The sequence below is a fragment of the Lycium barbarum genome, chromosome 5 (genome assembly GCF_019175385.1).
Source record: "Lycium barbarum isolate Lr01 chromosome 5, ASM1917538v2, whole genome shotgun sequence".
Taxonomy (NCBI): domain Eukaryota; kingdom Viridiplantae; phylum Streptophyta; class Magnoliopsida; order Solanales; family Solanaceae; genus Lycium; species Lycium barbarum.
In genome coordinates this window covers 18471244-18489496 of record NC_083341.1, presented here as the reverse complement: position 1 = coordinate 18489496, position 18253 = coordinate 18471244, and the positions used below count along the sequence as shown (strand labels likewise).

Sequence of the window (18253 nt, the reverse complement as noted above, 5' to 3'; positions counted from 1 at the left end):
TTAAATTTCAGTTAAAAATAAAAAATGAATTCATCTTGAATTCATATTATTCTAGTATGATTGTATTTCACATGGTTGAACATCCGATGTTTTTCAATGTAATGCTATATTGGTGGTTAAATGGTATTTGGAAAGTCTACTCTATGTTAACTGATTTGACCTTTTGTTTTGGATTTATGATTTAATAGTTGTATTTCGTATATATTTTGGTTATATTTTAGTTGCATTTTGTCTGATCTGGTAGATAATACTTATTCTGGTTTACTGTTAACTATATTTGATATATATTTTACATATATTTGAAGTGTATTTAGATGAAATTTTAAATTTTGTAACAAACTGTAATTTTAAAAATGGACTTATGGAATATATCTGAGTTATATTTTCTGTATATATCGACTGTATTTAAATGGTTATATATACTACTTTGTTAAATGAATACATTTCACAGATAATGAAAAATGGAATTTATGCATTGAAAAAATAACATACTTGAAAGAAACAACAATATAAAAACCATAAGGTGGTGTTCAATATTAATCATCCTAAAAAAGATTACTACACATGAAACAATATATCCAAAATGAAAAAACAGCAACAAAAGTCGCAACCAACTATGCTATTGTTCAACATGGAAATCAAAAACACAAATGAATTGGTGGCCTAATCAAGATCCTCTTTATCAACTGCATCGTAATCAACTGCCGGTCTAATTGGTCTTGGAGGCTGTTCGTTATCACTTGATGCATTGTTGTTTGACTTATCCCATGCATAGTCGCATAAAAGGGCACCATATCTCATACGGAGTAACTTTGCATCGAATTCGGTTGGGATGACTGCACTTGAGCTCAAGTATTCAGCGAAGGCTGCCACATACACACCACAATCCCTGGAACAAAAATGATCAAAAAATTTACTTATCAAAACCCACGAAAAAAAAGATGTATTTATTGTGTTTTTTATTGGAATAGATTCTTACATGCTAGAGGGAGCTTGTTGCGGGAGATTGTCTACATTCACAATGTCAAAGTTGTCGGTCTGTTCTCTATTTCTGTAAGAAGGATGTGTGACAAAATCTATATTCGCCTTCTTCTCATAGAAATCAGTCATTTGTAGACTATGTGTCACTAGAGTAGCCAACATTTTCACTCCGACTCTAACGACAGCATCATGCCCTGCAGCTCGGTATGAGTTGTATACGTAGATGGACCTGTTTGTAAAAAGAAAATATAAGAAAAAAACAAACATATAAAATTTGTAGAAAAATGAATGATCTTTTCATTGGATGAGAGCAGACCTGTCAGTGAATGATATCACAACCAAAATCCAGTGATTTTCCTCTTTTATGTTGACAGGAATTAGTACGTTGTCAACAGTATACCATGGTACATTAGCCAACAGCCTGTGCCCGTTAATGTACTCACACATTTCATCTTCCTTACTGGCGACACATGTGGATGAATCAGGGTTTTCCCAAGATTTGTAAATTTCAACAACTAAAGTGTGAAAAATACAGCTGGCAGTGGTGAATCTATAGTTGTTGTTATTGTGATACTTCCCCTTCTTGCGTAGGTAGTAGAAAATAACATCAATATGCTGTAAAAACATCAATTCAGTGACTATAATCAACACTATGTTCAAAAAAAATATTGCTGTATATATAGTAAATATAGTGAAATATACTCTTAAACATAGTAAAAATACAATTCTGTATACCTGGACAGTACTGTGCTCAACTAGTAAATTAATGTCTGTATATTAAATATAGTGCAAGTATAATGATGACAATATTCTAAAAATACAAGTTGTGACAATAAGTACCTAAACCTACTCCATCAACCTAAAACAATAAAAACATGGTTCAAATGAATTTAAAGGCATCAGCAAAACAGATACACATATACACATATATAGTACTGCTTTAAAAGTTAAAAGTTTCAGTTAAATATAGAGAAAATATATGGTAAATATGCCTGAAATATATTTTCAACAACAGAAACCGGATCATTAATTGGCAACCCAACTCCCTCAACCTAAAACAATAAAAACATGGTTCAAATGAATTTAAAGGCATCAGCAAAACAGATACACATATACACATATATAGTACTGCTTTAAAAGTTAAAAGATTCAGTTAAATATAGAGAAAATATATGGTAAATATGCCTGAAATATATTTTTTACTATATATGTCAAATATAGTAAAAAATATACTCTAGATACATCACATTGTAATTCTATTATAAAACATAAAAAAAATTAGATAACAAGCAGAAAGATATCAAAACCTCATTAGTCCAAAGTTGCCCATCCATAGATAACAAGTAGAACCAGTTTTTGTCGGCTACGGCTGTAACGCCTAAATGCAACTGAAGTTCGGCATCCGCAGGATCGAGTCCTTCCTTGTTCTTTCTGTAATGATTTTCATTTGGCTTCCTGTATATCAACAATGGAAAGAACATACGTTAAGTTTATTGATAATTGAATTCTGGAAAACTAAAAAAACAAGTTGTGACAATAAGTACCTTTTGTCATGCGATTTCAACAGATCCTTCTCAAGCCACTTTTGATATTCTTGAAGAAACGAAGTATCTAACGGGGCATTTATAGGGTGGTCAACAAATGGGTGTTTTTTCTGATAAATGCAAGGACCGATATTTTTGGCAGAAGAACCCGCTGAGCTGAAATTGGGACAATAAGGGGACAGGTTATATTTGCTTGGTTTCCTTTCTCGGGCAGCACCTGGATGGACAATGATCTGTTTTTCAGAGTTTGAAAACTGTGCAGTCTCACCACTTGAGCTTTGGCCCGCATTTGGTTGTACGGGAACTTGTTGTCCAGTTTCATCGCTTGAACTGTGGCCAACTATCGGTTGTACTCCAACTTGTTGTTCAGTTTCATTAGTTGAACTTTGTCCGGTTGTTGGTTGTACTCCAAGTTGGATTGGTATCTGAGAATCAGGAATCATCCACTGAGAGATGGTTACCGGGTTATTGTCCACATTCTGAGGAGTCCTTAAACTTGACAAATCGGTTTGATCATCGCGTGGTACTGGAGGAGGACCGAGAGGAATAACACATGCTAAAGGGCAGTTGATTAGCAAGTCCGCTACCATTTCCTCTGATGCGGTAAATTCAGCATTAGCATTCTCCATATCGCCGATTTGCTGAGATTCCTGAAATAAAAAACAAGAAAAAAACGACTGGTGTTTGTCAATTATTGCTTATCAAAATGACATTTCAGTACTTAAAAGCCACATTTCAGTACTTACATCAAAATTTAAATGGATTGGTGTTATGGGCACTCCATCTGTTTGTGCATCACTTTTAACTCCGGTTTCTTTATCCACATCAACAACAGAAACCGGATCATTAATTGGCAACCCAACTCCCTCAACCTAAAACAATAAAAACATGGTTCAAATGAATTTAAAGGCATCAGCAAAACAGATACACATATACACATATATAATAGTGCTTTAAAAGTTAAAAGTTTCAGTTAAATATAGAGAAAATATATGGTAAATATGCCTGAAATATAGTAAACAGAAATCAGAATAAGTAACATTGAACATAATAATCAAAATACAGCCACAACATATATGAAAAACTAATATTAAAATATCAATCCAAAACAAATATAGCACTGCTAGTATATATAAACACAATCATAACAAAAATAACACAAATAGATACATCAAAAAGAACACTACTAACAAATCACCATGTGAAAACTATATATGTAAATACACTATAGGTAATACAAAAACACAGCTAAAAATCCAATATTTTCACTTTGAATAATATACTGCAAATATAGAAAAGTGAAAGAAAAAATGAGTACCACTGGATGACTCCTCTGCGCGGAAGTGGCACCACCACCTTGATTCTCTTTGGTTGAAAGCTTTACTGCACCGCCACTTTGATTGCCTTGAGAAATCCCACCATCACTATGTAAGTCAGCTTTTAACATTGTGTCGCCGACCTTTAAAATTTTCCAAAAGAAAATATAAAGTCTTCCAATAAATATATCAAAATAACTTAAAAAGTAAATAATTTTCATTTTTAGTGTTGATTTTTACCTTATCTGGTGTTTGATTGCCCTTTATTGCATCTAACAACTTTTTGAAGTTGTTATCCATGTAGTCAAACACCTACAGTTTTGAAAGATAAAAAATAGAATTAGAATTGTTAATTACTTGACACAAGCAATATGAAGTAAAAAAAAAACATATTGAAAACAAAACGCCTACTTCTTTCTTGAAAATCCGAATCTCTTCCCTTATCAGTTTAAACTCATCTGTTCGGGGTGCTGTAGGTGCATCTGGTTTCCTTGTCCCTTTTATCCCAGATTCCTTCCGTGATGGTTTTTTCCTGGAAGGAGGAACAGAAACTGAAAACTGCGTCCGTTTCTTGCCTCGCGAGGAATCAGAATTGGCACTCCTTTGTTGTTGTTTGCCACTGGACAGATGCGATGGTGTGGTACTAAAATCATCGTAATCATCGTCTACCAAATCAGTACCATGTACACCATCAACTCCATGTTTGACGTCTGGTATATCATGTGCAACAGGAGGCAATTTAAGAGTTTCCAACTCATGGGGTGTTGGCACAACTTCCTCAAATCTACAGGACTATGAACAACAAAATATAGAAACTATATTACCGTATATATCTACATTGGTAACATACTAAAAATATGAGGAAAATATAGTCAAAATATATTGATCACAAATGACTTATTTCATATATAGACAAAATATAATCAAAATATAGCATGTAAAACAAACATATTAAAACAGTTAAATGGTAAAAGACACAAAACTGTTAAAAAACTGTTTTATCGGATTTTTATCGTCTCTGAACATGCCATCCATCAATCTCTTGAATTCTGGTTTTCCTTCCGTAGTCCGCCAGTTCAAAATTCTAGGAATTAAATTCCCCGTCTTAACTGCAATGGTGGACGGGACTTTTGAGCAACATTCATACAACCATACTTGCATAGCAAGCGGCAAACCATGAATCCTATAATATTTCTTAAAACCAGCATATTTCTGCCCGATGCTTACAACCAACTCTCTAAACGAATCTTTACCCCAAGGATACTCATTATATCTCCCGTCCTCTACAACATCAAAATGGATCCTTGGTATGTTTGTTGAGTTCGGCTCACCACAATGTACCCACGTATTTATGAAATACAATATTGCTATCTTGACTGCGTCATCCCCTTTATCATCCCAGACAGTCTTGTTGAAACACTCAATAAGCTCGTGTCTTTTAACTGGCAATTGGTTCTCCTGATTTCTACCAAAATACTCAACCATAAGCCTATTCGGTTTTGAGTTATCATAAACAAAATCATTTTCATCAGATACACAATCTAGCCCAGTGATCAGTGCAAATTCTCTAAGGCCAAAACGCAGAACTTTACCATTTATTTCAAATGTAAAGCACCTATATGTACTGCCCCTAAGTTCTTTGACCATAAAGCACCGAAAAATCTGTGCTTGTACATCCAATTGCTGCATTCTAAGATATTTACCAAAACAAGAATTCCTAAACATATCCATCTGTGGATCTGTTAGTTTGCCTCTAATATCTTGCATTACATTAACATTCGTGTATCTACACATAGATGGTGCCACAGCAGGGTGCTTGGTAACCAAAAATTTAGATACCTGAAACAAAATGCCAAAAAACACGTATGATTGACATATATCGACTGAATGTACTTAAAAATATACACAAAATAACTGTCAACAAAATAATAACTGAATGTACTTAAAAATCTTAAAAATCACTGTAATAACTGTCAACAAAATATACACAAAAATAACTGAATGTACTTAAAAATCACAGTTATGGTGAAGAAAAATACACACAAAATAACTGAAGAAACATGTGTAAAAAAAAAACACAGAAATATACTTAAAATGCACATATAATATAGATCTGGTTAATTCACAGATCTGTAATAACTGAACTAAAAAAAAAAAGAACTAAATATACTGAAAATACAACAAAAACATACCTCTTCATCATCATCCTCATCCACATTACGTTTGGCTTTAGCAATTTTTTTGCCCCTAACATTAACAACATTGTCGCCAGCCTTTCTCTTCTTTTGTTTCTCCATTTGAGAAACATTTTTCAATTTTTCTTGTTGTTTACTCTTCGAATCAACATATTCCTTAGAACGCCTAGGATCGTTAATTCTTTTTGAACGATTCTCAGCATAAGAGCCTGCAATGGCAGTTTCATGTTGAGAAATTCCCAAAGAAAAATTAGGAATAGCACATTCGGGTTCTATACCTGTATTTCTCATCGGAGTAGCAGCTTTCTTAGTCATTCCAATTGAATCTAAGAAAAAACAACCAAGAACAAACACTGATAGTTAATTACTTAGACTTGCATTCCTGATTCAAACGGAAAAAAAAAAAAAAACCCAAAATATAGGTTAAATACACGGTAAAAAATAAAAATCTGTATAGAATCTTACTTTATTTTGGGAATTAGATTTGAAACGTGAGAGAAATCAATGAATAGTTAATTAGAGATAAAAAAGGAAGTTGAATAATTGAAAAACTGATTTGAAATTGGAGGAAAGTAATGGATATGGTGAATAATGGCGTGTATTTAGGAGGTAGGAGAGAGACACGTTTTTTTTTGCTTAAATTTAGGGGAGTGGGAAGTTATCAGATGAGTGGTAAAAACATGGTAGCTATGTGAAGTAAATATGATATATTTTAGCTACTAAATATAATTATTGAAAAGTTTAGTTATGTTCCATAAATAGGTAATAATGGAACCTATGCCAAGTAAATTTTACTTTTTTTTTTGTGTTTTCCAAGCTCAATCACTTATGGTTTATATTTTGTAATTCACGAAATAAATTTCCGAAATTTCAATTTTGCCCTTGGCCTTCCTCGATACTTCCGCATCAATATTTTTCATGAACAACTTATATATTGAATAAGATCAAATATGGCCTTATCTCTCACTTGTCACAATTATTTCAAAATTTTTTCCGAACGTGCAAAATACGGGATATAACAGCGGAGGTGTGAGAGGTTAGCTATGGATGATTTCAGAAGAGGTAGGGGTAGGCCGAAAAAGTATTGGGGAGAGGAGCTGAGACAGGACATGGCGCAGGTTCAGCTTACCGAGGACATGACCTTAGATAGGAGGTTTTGGAGGACTCAGATTAGGGTAGAAGGTTAGTACGTAGTCGTGGTTTCGATCTATAGTCTGTTGTCTTTTGTTTCTTGCTACTATATGTTGTTTCTTGTACTTCAATTATCTTATTTATCTGTGATAGCTACTGCTTCCTTTTTTAGACTGTTTTATTTTGACTTATTCGCATTCTTTAGTTTCATTTGCATTTTGCTTTGAACTGCTTGTGCTTATCTAACCTTTCTCATTGTGTTTTCTCTTGAGCCGAGAGTCTTTCGGAAACAGTTTCCCTATCTTCCGAGATAGGGGTAAGGTCTGCGTACACTTTACCCTCCCCAGACCCCACATTGTGGGATTTCACTGGGTATGTTGTTATTGTACCAAACGCAAAAAAAAAAAAAAAAAAAAAAAAAAAAAAAAAAAAGTAAGAAATCTACTTATTTTTTCTGAAAAATAATTTCCGTGACAAACATTATCCTTCATATTGAACACAATTACACAACTGGTCATGGTAGGCGCGTCAACTATAGCAGTTGCCTGCAGGCTGACACACCCTAAGCGTTTGTTTGAGTTGTTCAGAAGAAGAAAAAAAAAAAGAATATTTTCTTGAAGATTTTCCAACGCAACATTTCAGATTCTTTCAGTGAACAAACTTCTCTGTACAGCAGAATTAAATAGTATTAATTAAGTTACAACAAAAGTTAACTTTCCGAGAAAAGCCTTGTGCTTTTTGCTCTTGTTTTATTAGTCCTCTAAACCCGTCACTCCTTTACATTTTTTTTTTTGCACGGATTGTCCTTCAAAGACGATGATATTTAATTTTTACCATTTGCTTAAACCGAGGTTCTAGGTTCAATCTCCGCTCAGTAAAAACAAAAAAAAATTCACAACAAGACAAAGTTTGGTGAAAATTCTTTTGCCTTGCGAAATTTTACAAACTACAAAAGTTAGGTCTTAATTGTCCGAATAGGCCTAGTTTTACTACGAAATTCTGCCTTACGATTTTTTTTTTTTTATTGATCGAAATTTGAACCCAGAACCTCGAATATTTTAGGCGGAGGGCAACGAGCAATTTGAGGGGAAAAAATTAAAGACCACCCCGAATAAGGGTAATGTGCAAATTGCCCCGCACTTAAACCCACAACCAAAACAAGATCTACCAGTAGCTTTACTTCAAGAAAATGCGATGTCCCCGTCATTTGCTGTGAATTGACAGGCGAAACACGTCACTTTATCAATAAGGAGGTTTTACTAGCACTAGGAAAACAAGTAATAATCATTAATATAACACGAGGAGCCATAATTGACGAGAAGGAGTTGGTGCAATGTTTGATACAGGGAGAAATTGTAGGTGCTGGCTTGGATGTTTTCGAGAACAAGCCTAATGTTTTTTTAAGAGCTCCTTCGATTAGATAATGTTGTACTGTCACCACATTTTGCTATGCATACTGAGGAGTCGTTTAGAGATTTATATGAACTCATGTCGGGGAATGTTGAAGCTTTCTTCTCCAAGAAACCTTTACTTTCTCCAGTTTTGAATTAGTAAAAAGTTTTTTTTTTTTTTCGTCGACTTGGAACTCTACTATTTCATGATTCAAAAACACACTTGAAGTATTATTTTTTTGTGCGTTTCGTACCTAAATTATTAAGTGTCTGTGTTTGCTACTTGAACTATCGAGTGTTTGCGCTTACCTGAATCATCGCCAACTATTTATCAAAATACACCTCGACTAGCATATGATGGTGCATGGTGTACACTATCGTTTTTGTTTAAAAATGGTTCCAAAGGCACTCCATGCGGACAACTAAAGGAATTAATTTGAAAAGTAAAAAAAGAAGAGATAAGATAATGATAAAAAATACATGGATAATTAAATGAATTAATTTGAAAAGTAAAAAAGAAAAAAAAGATATAATGATTTTAAAAAACACCTGAAGTATCACTTTTTTGCGAATTTTCTACCTGAACTATTACCAACTATTTATCAAAACACACCTCGTAATTAATGAGTCAGCTGTCATGTGGACGAAATTTTTGTGGGCAAACTAAATTATTTGTGATGGTATTCAAACACTCGGTCTAGTCAGTTTCGAGGTGTGTTTTGATAAATAGTTGGTAATAGTTCAGCTAGGAACCTCAAACACTTGATAGTTCAGCTAGGAAACTCGCAAAAAAATAATACTTTTTTTTATCATTATACTCCCTCTGTTTCAATTTATGTGAACTCATTTGAATAAGCGCGGAGTTTAAGAAAGTAGAGAAGATTTTTAAACTTGTGATATTAAATGAATCACATATATTTTATGTGATCATAAATCATTGCATAAAGGTCATTCTTTTTTGCACGGACTAATAGAAAATAGGTTCATATAGTATTTTTTTAATGTTTTGAGGTCTTATAAGTGTTTTCTAGAGGAAAAAAAGAAAAAGGCAATAATGCTCAGTTACGTTGGGGCAATTTGCACGATTGCCCTTATTCGGGTGGTCTTTAATTTTTGTCTTTCGCTAAAAATTATTTGGTTTCGGATTCGAACCCCTGCTCAGTTAAAAATTAAAAAAAATCGCAAGGCAGAGTTTTGCCTAATCTACTTTCAGGTTTCAAACTTTACCTTAAGGCCGAGTTTGACCGCAAACTCTCCTTGATCAGGCAGAGTTTGACTGCAAACTCTATTTAAGGTAGAGTTTTGCATTGAGGCAAAAAAAAAAAAAAAAACAAACTCTACCTGATCAGACGGAGTTTGACTGCATGCTCTACTTAATGTAGAGTTTGCCTTCGGGCATAAGGCAAAACTCTACCTTAAGGTAGATGTTTGCAATAAGGCTAAAAAAAAATGTTTTTACTCAGTAGGAATTTTGTAAAACTCTGTCTTAAGGTCTAAATTTTGCCCAAGTAGGCCTAATTTTGCTATAAAACTTTGTCTGGAATTTTTTTTTTTAATTGAGCCAGAGTTCGAACCCCAAATCCCATGGTATTAGGCGAAGGACAAAAGTAAAAAAACCCAGCAATTTGAGAGGTAAAAATTAGAGACCAGTGCCTTTGAAGGGCAATCCGCACAAAAAAATGGTTACTACATTGTTCAAGGTTGTAGCCGATACCCGGGAGCATAGTTAAGATAGCTATGGTGCAATTAGTGTACTCGCAAGAACCTGGTAACATTTTATTCCCACTTATTGCATAATCATGTTGGATCAGATTCCCTACATGATTCCTAATACCGTTGGCTTCTCACAAAGTTTTCTTTCTTTTATCTTCTCACGAAGTTTTCTTTCTTTTATCTTTTTTTTTTTCCTTCAGTTTTTCACAAATATGTTTAATATTCGCTTTAAAATTTTGATTAATTCAGATTCGCATAGCATAAAGCCTATTAAAAGGGAAAGTGCACCATACCAAAAATTTTCTATTCGCAGAGCTTGAATTCAAAACTTCTAGTTAAAAATGAAGAGATCTTATCCATCCTATCATAATCCTTGATGGTCATTTCCTTTCTATTTGCTCTCTCCTCTAATTTCTCTGTTTCATTAACGTATAAAAACGCCTACTGGGAAAATAGTAAAATGAAAAACCGCTACACGAGATGGATTCAGATCATAGAAGGTAGATGACCGTCAGCACGACTCTTCCCAGCTCGTTGCACAAAGTATGAAATAAGTCATTGCACTGGCAAACTTCCCTCACATGGTCTACAACTGGTAATATCCCTATAACTAAATTACTATCTTAACCACTAGTCAACATAGTTCTACTACCAAAACATTATCAAAACTCTCATATCTATACTTTTTTCATTTCAGTTTACACGATAGTTATGACTTAGATGATGTGCTCGAAGTTTAAATGATTAAAATTGTAACATCTGTATAAGCATGACATGATAAACATTTTGAAACGCCCCAAATAAAAATATGTTATATAAAATTAGAACAGAAGAACTACGCTTAAACTTAAACAAACATTGAATATGATTGAAAACAATTAGTATAATCTTCTAAAATTACAACACTTCCCATGGAAATCATTTTACTCCATATCAATCCTCAGGATTCAATCTAAATTTTACAAACTACTTCTTGTCAAAAAAAGTTTACAAACTATTTCGTGTGCTGCCGTCTTGAACATCATAATCCAAGTTTAAGGTACATACTAAAGCTCCCAAGAACGGGAATTAAGCTGCTATACCAACGAAACATTAGAGTAAATAACCATAATCTATAGAATTATCCTCGCTGACTAGCTTTTTTATCTAATAAATTAGTATATTGCAGAGTCAGCTTCTACTCAAACAAAAAGCCAAAAGTGATATTATCTATCTACTTCTTGTCCAGCCACCAACATCTATAAAAAATGTACCGATCATGCATATTATGTATATTCAAAGCAGGAACATGAGCTAAAAAGATAATTGCAAGCAGAGTTTAACAAAGAAAAGGACAAGTGTTGACAATTCGTAACAATGGAGTAGGCTCTGAGAGTGCAGTTAAATTCATTACCTATGATACGAACGTAATATAACAGATTCAGTCATAGAGCACTCTAGAGGCAATCTCAAATTTACAGCAAAAATGAACGTTAGGTCAGCTTCTCTAGAAAACTACAGATATGTAGAAGTAAAGAAGAAACACATAGTACAGGTCTGCATAATTCTAATTCCCAACTCAGGTGCCGTAACAGCTCACTGGAACAGGATTGCCACATCCAAGTAATCTCCTATCTGCAGTGACAAAAAAACAAGTTAATACCAAATTCCAATAAGGATGACGTTGATGATCAGATATGAACAGAGTGTTACCTGAAATTTAAGTTCACTCAACGATTTGCTGCCACTATCTGGTCGCCTCATATTGGGATAAGAAAACGTTCTCCCCACCTTCACGTCACAGAGAATAAATACTATAAGATCACTGTTGCTGGAAAATATCATAACAAGAAATGTTACATCAAAAAATGGAAATGGGAATCCCGGATTTCTCACACAATAATAACATTCTAACACTAAAATTTGATGAAACATTGCCACCCTAGAAACCTGAGGATGGAAATACTATAATTAACTCACTTTTTTCAAATCTCATAACTTAGTTTCCTTTTATTTTGTAACGATGGGGAATTGAAATTTAACCATTATCAAACTACAACACATAGCATTTATGGACCACAGGAGCATTAAAGAACAACATTTGACCAAACCCTACTTGAGCAATTTGGCTCATTAATAAGGCAGAAGAATAAAGACGAAAGCGAATCATCTCAAGTTTGATTGTCAGCATTTTCAACTCTCTAGTTTCATCAGTCACAGCTCAGTTTCAACTCTCTAGTTTCATCAGTCACAGCTCAGTTTCAACTCTCTAGTTTCATCATCTTTCTGGAAGTATATTCTACAAGAAGTTTGGTTTAGATGGTGCAATATATGTTTCTTTACCCTAATACAATCCTCTAGTCACATTGATAGCATTTTCAATGCACCAAAGACATTTTTGTTTTCCTTGAATTCCATCCATACCATATGTGCACATTAACGGAAAGTTGACAAAATAAATGTGCTTCCGATGATAGTTTCAACAGTCACAGAAGATGCCAATGAACAGAATATCCTAGAAAAGAGGGAAGGCAGACAAATGAGAAGATAAAGGTCACTGACAGAGGCAGTAGCTCTCACAAGATAATTCGAGAGGAACATGCACAATAATATACAACAACGGGGCTTAAAGATGGCCATCAAATCTTCATATACACACCATATACCCGTCGACGCATATTTGAAAATGCTTGTGGGACATTTTTTAATTATTTCAAGTACGCCCAACACATAAGACTACAATCGGGTTGGATAAAACCAGGGATAACTAAAGTTTAAAGCAATAACAGAAGGAAAGTGAGAAAAGACAACTCTTAAACAGTCGTCTTAATACCAGAGCCACAGATAGCCTAAACTTTTGAAAATCTTGCACACAGTGACAATTAAATTAGACAGTGCAAGACCGAAAAGTCAGTTGGACATTATGAAGAACTTAATCAACAAGTTGAACATGCAGGATGAACAAACTTTAAAAGAGGTAATGGCAACACGTGATATCATGTTTATAGAGGTCAATTTAAATATCGAACGATTTAGCAATGATATGTTCTGGAAGTTTTAGTTGTCTCTCACAGTAATAATCCTTTATTCTAGTGCAAAAATAGTCTTATCGAACATGTGAATATGAAATTGACATCTTGCATGAACTATGAATGTGGTAGATACGCACTCAATATGACATGTATCATCAACCATTGAAAGAATCACAAGATAACTAAAAAAAAGACACCAAGTTTATGTAATAACATGCATATAGAGAAAGAAGTAAGAGAGACCTCTCTGACGACAAATCGCCCCCTTTTATCAGGATACACAAAAGCAAAGGACAAAGTTGCGTCTCTTCGTCTTGCTTCTGGAGCTACCTCTTTAACCTGAAACAGTCACAGTAAGTAGATAAACCAGATAGAACGTAAATGTTTCAGCATGCAAATATACTGGTATATAAAGAAAAAGTGAAAAAAGCTATAGAACAGCTATACTGGCATGGTCCCCCAAGCCAATGGCCTACAAATTGTGCTACAGAATTGAAGATGAATTTGATTACTTACACTGCCGCTTTTTGCCTGGCATTTAGGTAGGCCAAAGTAAGGTTCTTTTATTTTTATTTTTGTGGAAGGTAACAATATTATAAATCTTCAGTACAACGACTGTGCTGGAAGCCATATTACAAGTTCAAAACAAGCAAAAGTATAAATTCTTGTTCTTCTTACAAGGATTCAATAATGTCTAACAGGGAATCTACATCTTGTATGAGTTTTTCTTTGCACCAGAAAGGAAAAGTAAAAAAAAGGCAGTCTAACTTGATTTTCCGAATAGAACTACTACTTCCTTCAAACAAGTAAAGTAAATTTCCTCCCAAATAAGGAGTAGTAAATTCTGATTAGTTGGTTCACATATAACCATAAGAGAGGCCAAGTACTGACAGAACCTGTCAATAACAAAGAACATCTACTGCACCTTGTTTCAATGATGTTTTTATATGTGAACTGAACAATATGGAAGAAGACTCCCCACTCAAAAGTTCCAACAGCTCATCTCCCAGACATTTAGTCATACAAGTCAAGGATAAGGCACATTACAAAAATTGCAACAATCTCCTAACATCTAGAAATGCTTTATGCATGCAGGCAGATAGTGAGTAAATACACATTGAGGGAGCGAGAAAACAACTAAATTGGAGAGGTCAGTTATAAAATATATTCTGTGTGTTACTTTCTTCATACCAGATCAGTTAGTTCACGCAGGGTAGCATCCATCCATGTATAGATTTGGACCTCATCTTTGGGTTCCTTGCCTCTCACAGCAAATTCATTGTCATTGTGATGACCACCAACCTGAAAGTTCCAAAGTATACCATCCGCTGAGTGTATCATTGATCTACCATAAAGCAATATAACTTTTTGTTTCATACTTGCCTTACAAGTGGGTGAAACCTAAAATATACTCGCAAGGCCACTTCTTAACATTAATTAGTGAAGCATACACAAGCATATACATTTTTAAAGGGGAACACGACACGAAAAGCAAAATCTTACAGATAACTTCAACTACTTTCAGAAATTCCAAAGCTGGTAAAATGTAAGGGCTACATCTGATAGATCTTTGTCTTGCTCAAACAGTTATTCCATGAATTTTAAAGAAAAAAGCAAGAAACTACAGAACTTCTTGAAAAACATTTATAACTTGCCTTCTATCAAAACATAAATCAAAGTACAAAAAAGCAAATGATAGAAAGTTCATCTGGAGTACATACCTTAGTGAAAACACGAAGCAACAGAGGACAGGTCTGGTTTTCGACGGAATCCCCAAAAACAAAAAAAAAACAAAACAGGGTCTTGTAAGTAACTTCCAGTATGCAAAGAAAAATGCTCAGTTTATGTGCCATGAACGCACATTAACATAGCAAGTAAGAAAAAGAAATGCAAAACATTGGTACATGTTACTAGAAAAAACATGCTAACTCGCTGATAAGGAGAACACACAAAAAAACTTATTCGAAAAAAAAGGAGAACACAAAAAAAAAAAAAAAAAAAAAACAATCATTAGATTACTTCTGACAGCATGTATGGTCCCAAGATAATACTAACACTGTCTTCTCACAATTCATTGGTTCATTTATGGCAGGCTAAAAGTTTGTGTATGAACATATCCTTGATATAATCCTCTCGTAAAATCAGCATAGACTTGGAAGAAAGTAGCATATCACCTTTGCATTTTATTTTTTTCAATTTACATAGTGGTGCACTCTCTTTTAACTTCTAAATTCTCAAACTTACATTTGTTTTTGGGCTAGTGCCAAACTTCCATTTACCAAATCAATATCATTCCTCGAAAAATAATTCACCAGTGTGAGACTAGTCAACTTAGTATTGGAACACAACAGGACTTAATGGAGCAAAATAAAGTCTAATGATATGGCGCCAGCCCAATGATGCAATATGAACTCGGCAGCTATATTATGGGAGATGAGCTAATGCTTGGGATGGTTGTAACGGCTGCAATTGGTGCAGTACACATCTGTTGGAAGCTTGATCTTCGGAAGGACATGAGTTTCATTAACTACATCAGACCCCTTAAGTGTAGTTCCTTAATTATGCATTTTACCCCAATTCTTATTGTAATAGTTACTTTTAGGCCATTAGCTAGTTAGGATTCTTTAATATATTATGTTGGTGTAACCAATTTAGAGTTTATCAATGAAAATTAACCTTTAGCTCTCTTTAGTATAGCTTAGCTTAGTTTTTAGCTAGATTTCTTCTCAAATTCCATTTTGTATCACTCAACTAGTTTAAGATTAAGGCATAGTAGTTGTTGTAGTTGAACAACAATACACCATAAACATAAGGTCTTTTCAATACCAAAACCCTAGTGAGTCCACAACAGCAGGATTGCTTCCCCAAAACACCTCGAGAGAAAAAAGAAAAAAAAATACAAGCTTACAAAAGAACACGGACATGATTTTTGAGTTAATGTTCAAAAACGCCCCTAAAATATCACTTTTTTCGCGAGTTTCATACCTCAAGTATCCATTGTTCCCTTTACCGACATAAACTATCACTCTCTTTGTATTAAAACACACCTCGATACAATACAGAGTTGGCCAACTATCTACTGCATCCGTTTCAATTTGTTTGTTTGGTTTTTACTTGGCACGGAATTTAAGAAAGTAAAGAAAACTTTTGAATCTTGTAGTCTTAAGCTTAAGATACGCACAATATACCAAAATACCCTTTAATCCAGTGATCAAAAAGGGAAAGTAAGACAAAGAAATTGAAACAAAGGAGGTAATAATATGGGGCCAGCCCAACTAGTTTGAGAATTAGGCATACTAGTAGTTATTGTTGTTTGAATACCAATACACCATAAACATAAGCTCTTTTCTACACCAAAAACCTAGCAAGAAAACACCTCAACATAAAGAACACCAGCAAAAGCTTACAAAACAATAGAGACAACACAACACAACCTAAACCTAAGCACTGCATTCCAAAGTCAGGAATTGAGCAGACCTTTTCACGATCAACAGGTGGGAGGCGGGGAGGGATCCTTTGAGGAGGTGGGCCGCCTCTAGGTGGAGGTGGTGGTAATGGTCTTCCCCTTCTCTGTACATCCGCCATTCTTACTCTTTAACACACAACAACAGGGTCTGGCTGCGTGTAAGCAAGTTTTCTCGCTTTTGGGCCTTATAACATTATCAGAAGAACCCTGTTGGGCTCACCCACAGCCCGTTCCAAATCCCTATATACAACTAAGCATTTTTTTTATTTTTATTTTGCATGGATGTTCCTTCAAGCACACGAGTCTTTTATATTTGTGGTCTTTAATTTTTGCTCATTTAATGAAAATGTTTAAATTTGTTTTATTCGGCATAAGTTTTGTAACATTTTTATCTTTGGAAACTGAACTTTTGTTTCGCTTAGCATAGGTTATGTACTAGTAATTGAGTTATGGCGGAATAAGTTGTGTTGTATTTTTCAAATTATGTGCTGAGTGTTGAAAGTTTTACCGTGTCTGTCATATATTGTGGAATGTTATGATACTAAGTAAAATCTAAACTTACGCCGCGTGAAAAGTGCTCAAGGGAAAAAATTAAAGACCACCCCGAAATAAGGTCATTTGTGCGAATGAACGCAGTTTCACAGGGCGCCTATTTGGTCAGCGCATTTAGCTTGTACCAACTTTTTTCAGGATGAAACAAGTAAATAGCCACTTTTAACAGATGTTATAAAATATTAGCTATAATTTTTTTAACTACTAATATATAACTACTTCTTTTACACTGAAAAAGATTTGGTTAAAAATATCCCCAATTAAAATATAGAAAGAAAATTTACATGTCATACCTACTTGTAAGAGCTATTTATGGATTATAACTATCTTTTATGATAATTACATTTCGTAGCTACATTTTACATTTTGTAGCTACTATACATGAGGCGCTATAGCTGGAGTGGTCATTGGGCATGTGTTTTGCCCTGGCACGCCCAGGTTTGAATCCCGCTGGCCACATTCTTTTTTCTGAGAAATTGCAATTTCGGTTGTATTTTCGTGTTTTTAAATACAGCGAAATACATGTTGTTACGGTTCACTTTTACGCGAGCGCATAAAAGGTACTACGAAATTGTTGGTGCTCTAATTGAATTTTAGTATTTTAGAGTCGCCACCTAATTTATTTGAAGAAAAACTAAGAAAATCGGGTAAAATATTTTTCAAGCAAGAGAGAAATCTTTTTGGTATCAAAGTTAGAGGTAAGGGTTCTGGTGATCCCATAGGAAAGGTTTTACGCACCCTAGTATTAAAGATCCGTAGAATACGGTCGACCTACGAGCTTTAATGTGTGATTAATGTATTATTTGCTTAAAGAGTGTTTAATTTTCCGCAAAAAAGGTCATTTATTAGTATCATAAACTCAAGGAAATTTTTTGGCAAAAATTCCTCTTGGAAAAGGGGTTTTTGGGGTTTAAAAATCCACATAAGTGTTCAATTCACTTCATTTTCGAACT

General features: G+C 34.2%; 3 protein-coding genes across 3 annotated transcripts; all 3 read right to left on the bottom strand.

Moving 5' to 3' along the window:
• Positions 1-663: 663 nt before the first annotated feature.
• Positions 664-4689, bottom strand: LOC132639270 (uncharacterized). Its single transcript, XM_060355730.1, has 11 exons — positions 4679-4689; positions 4253-4625; positions 4082-4153; positions 3844-3984; positions 3272-3397; positions 2526-3175; positions 2289-2436; positions 1822-1840; positions 1298-1496; positions 980-1210; positions 664-889 (listed from the first exon to the last, which is right to left on the bottom strand). Exons 1-11 carry the CDS (start codon positions 4687-4689, stop codon positions 664-666), a joined length of 2196 nt encoding a protein of 731 aa, XP_060211713.1.
• Positions 4690-4790: 101 nt separating this feature from the next.
• On the bottom strand, positions 4791-6351 carry LOC132639269 (uncharacterized). The gene is made up of 3 exons (XM_060355729.1): positions 6187-6351; positions 6034-6114; positions 4791-5680 (listed from the first exon to the last, which is right to left on the bottom strand). Exons 1-3 carry the CDS (start codon positions 6349-6351, stop codon positions 4802-4804), a joined length of 1125 nt encoding a protein of 374 aa, XP_060211712.1. The 3' UTR covers positions 4791-4801.
• A 5214-nt stretch (positions 6352-11565) lies between these two features.
• On the bottom strand, positions 11566-16925 carry LOC132640622 (histone deacetylase complex subunit SAP18). The gene is made up of 6 exons (XM_060357290.1): positions 16760-16925; positions 15004-15036; positions 14474-14584; positions 13526-13621; positions 11964-12041; positions 11566-11885 (listed from the first exon to the last, which is right to left on the bottom strand). The coding sequence occupies exons 1-6, from the start codon at positions 16865-16867 to the stop codon at positions 11847-11849; spliced, it is 465 nt and encodes a 154-aa protein (XP_060213273.1). The 5' UTR covers positions 16868-16925; the 3' UTR covers positions 11566-11846.
• Positions 16926-18253: the final 1328 nt, after the last annotated feature.

Coding starts and splice junctions, on each gene's coding strand:
- LOC132639270 (XM_060355730.1), bottom strand. Junction 3,985..4,081: donor GCAATCAAACACCAGATAAG/GTAAAAATCAAC, acceptor AAAATTTTAAAG/GTCGGCGACACAATGTTAAA. Junction 1,211..1,297: donor GTGATATCATTCACTGACAG/GTCTGCTCTCAT, acceptor TTTTACAAACAG/GTCCATCTACGTATACAACT.
- LOC132639269 (XM_060355729.1), bottom strand. CDS start 6,351: ATGACTAAGAAAGCTGCTACTCCGATGAGAAATACAGGTATAGAACCC. Junction 6,115..6,186: donor CTAGGCGTTCTAAGGAATAT/GTTGATTCGAAG, acceptor AAGAAGAGAAAG/GCTGGCGACAATGTTGTTAA. Junction 5,681..6,033: donor ATGAGGATGATGATGAAGAG/GTATGTTTTTGT, acceptor ATTTTGTTTCAG/GTATCTAAATTTTTGGTTAC.
- LOC132640622 (XM_060357290.1), bottom strand. CDS start 16,867: ATGGCGGATGTACAGAGAAGGGGAAGACCATTACCACCACCTCCACCT. Junction 15,037..16,759: donor CACCTGTTGATCGTGAAAAG/GTCTGCTCAATT, acceptor GTCGAAAACCAG/ACCTGTCCTCTGTTGCTTCG. Junction 13,622..14,473: donor TGCGTGAACTAACTGATCTG/GTATGAAGAAAG, acceptor TGACTGTTTCAG/GTTAAAGAGGTAGCTCCAGA.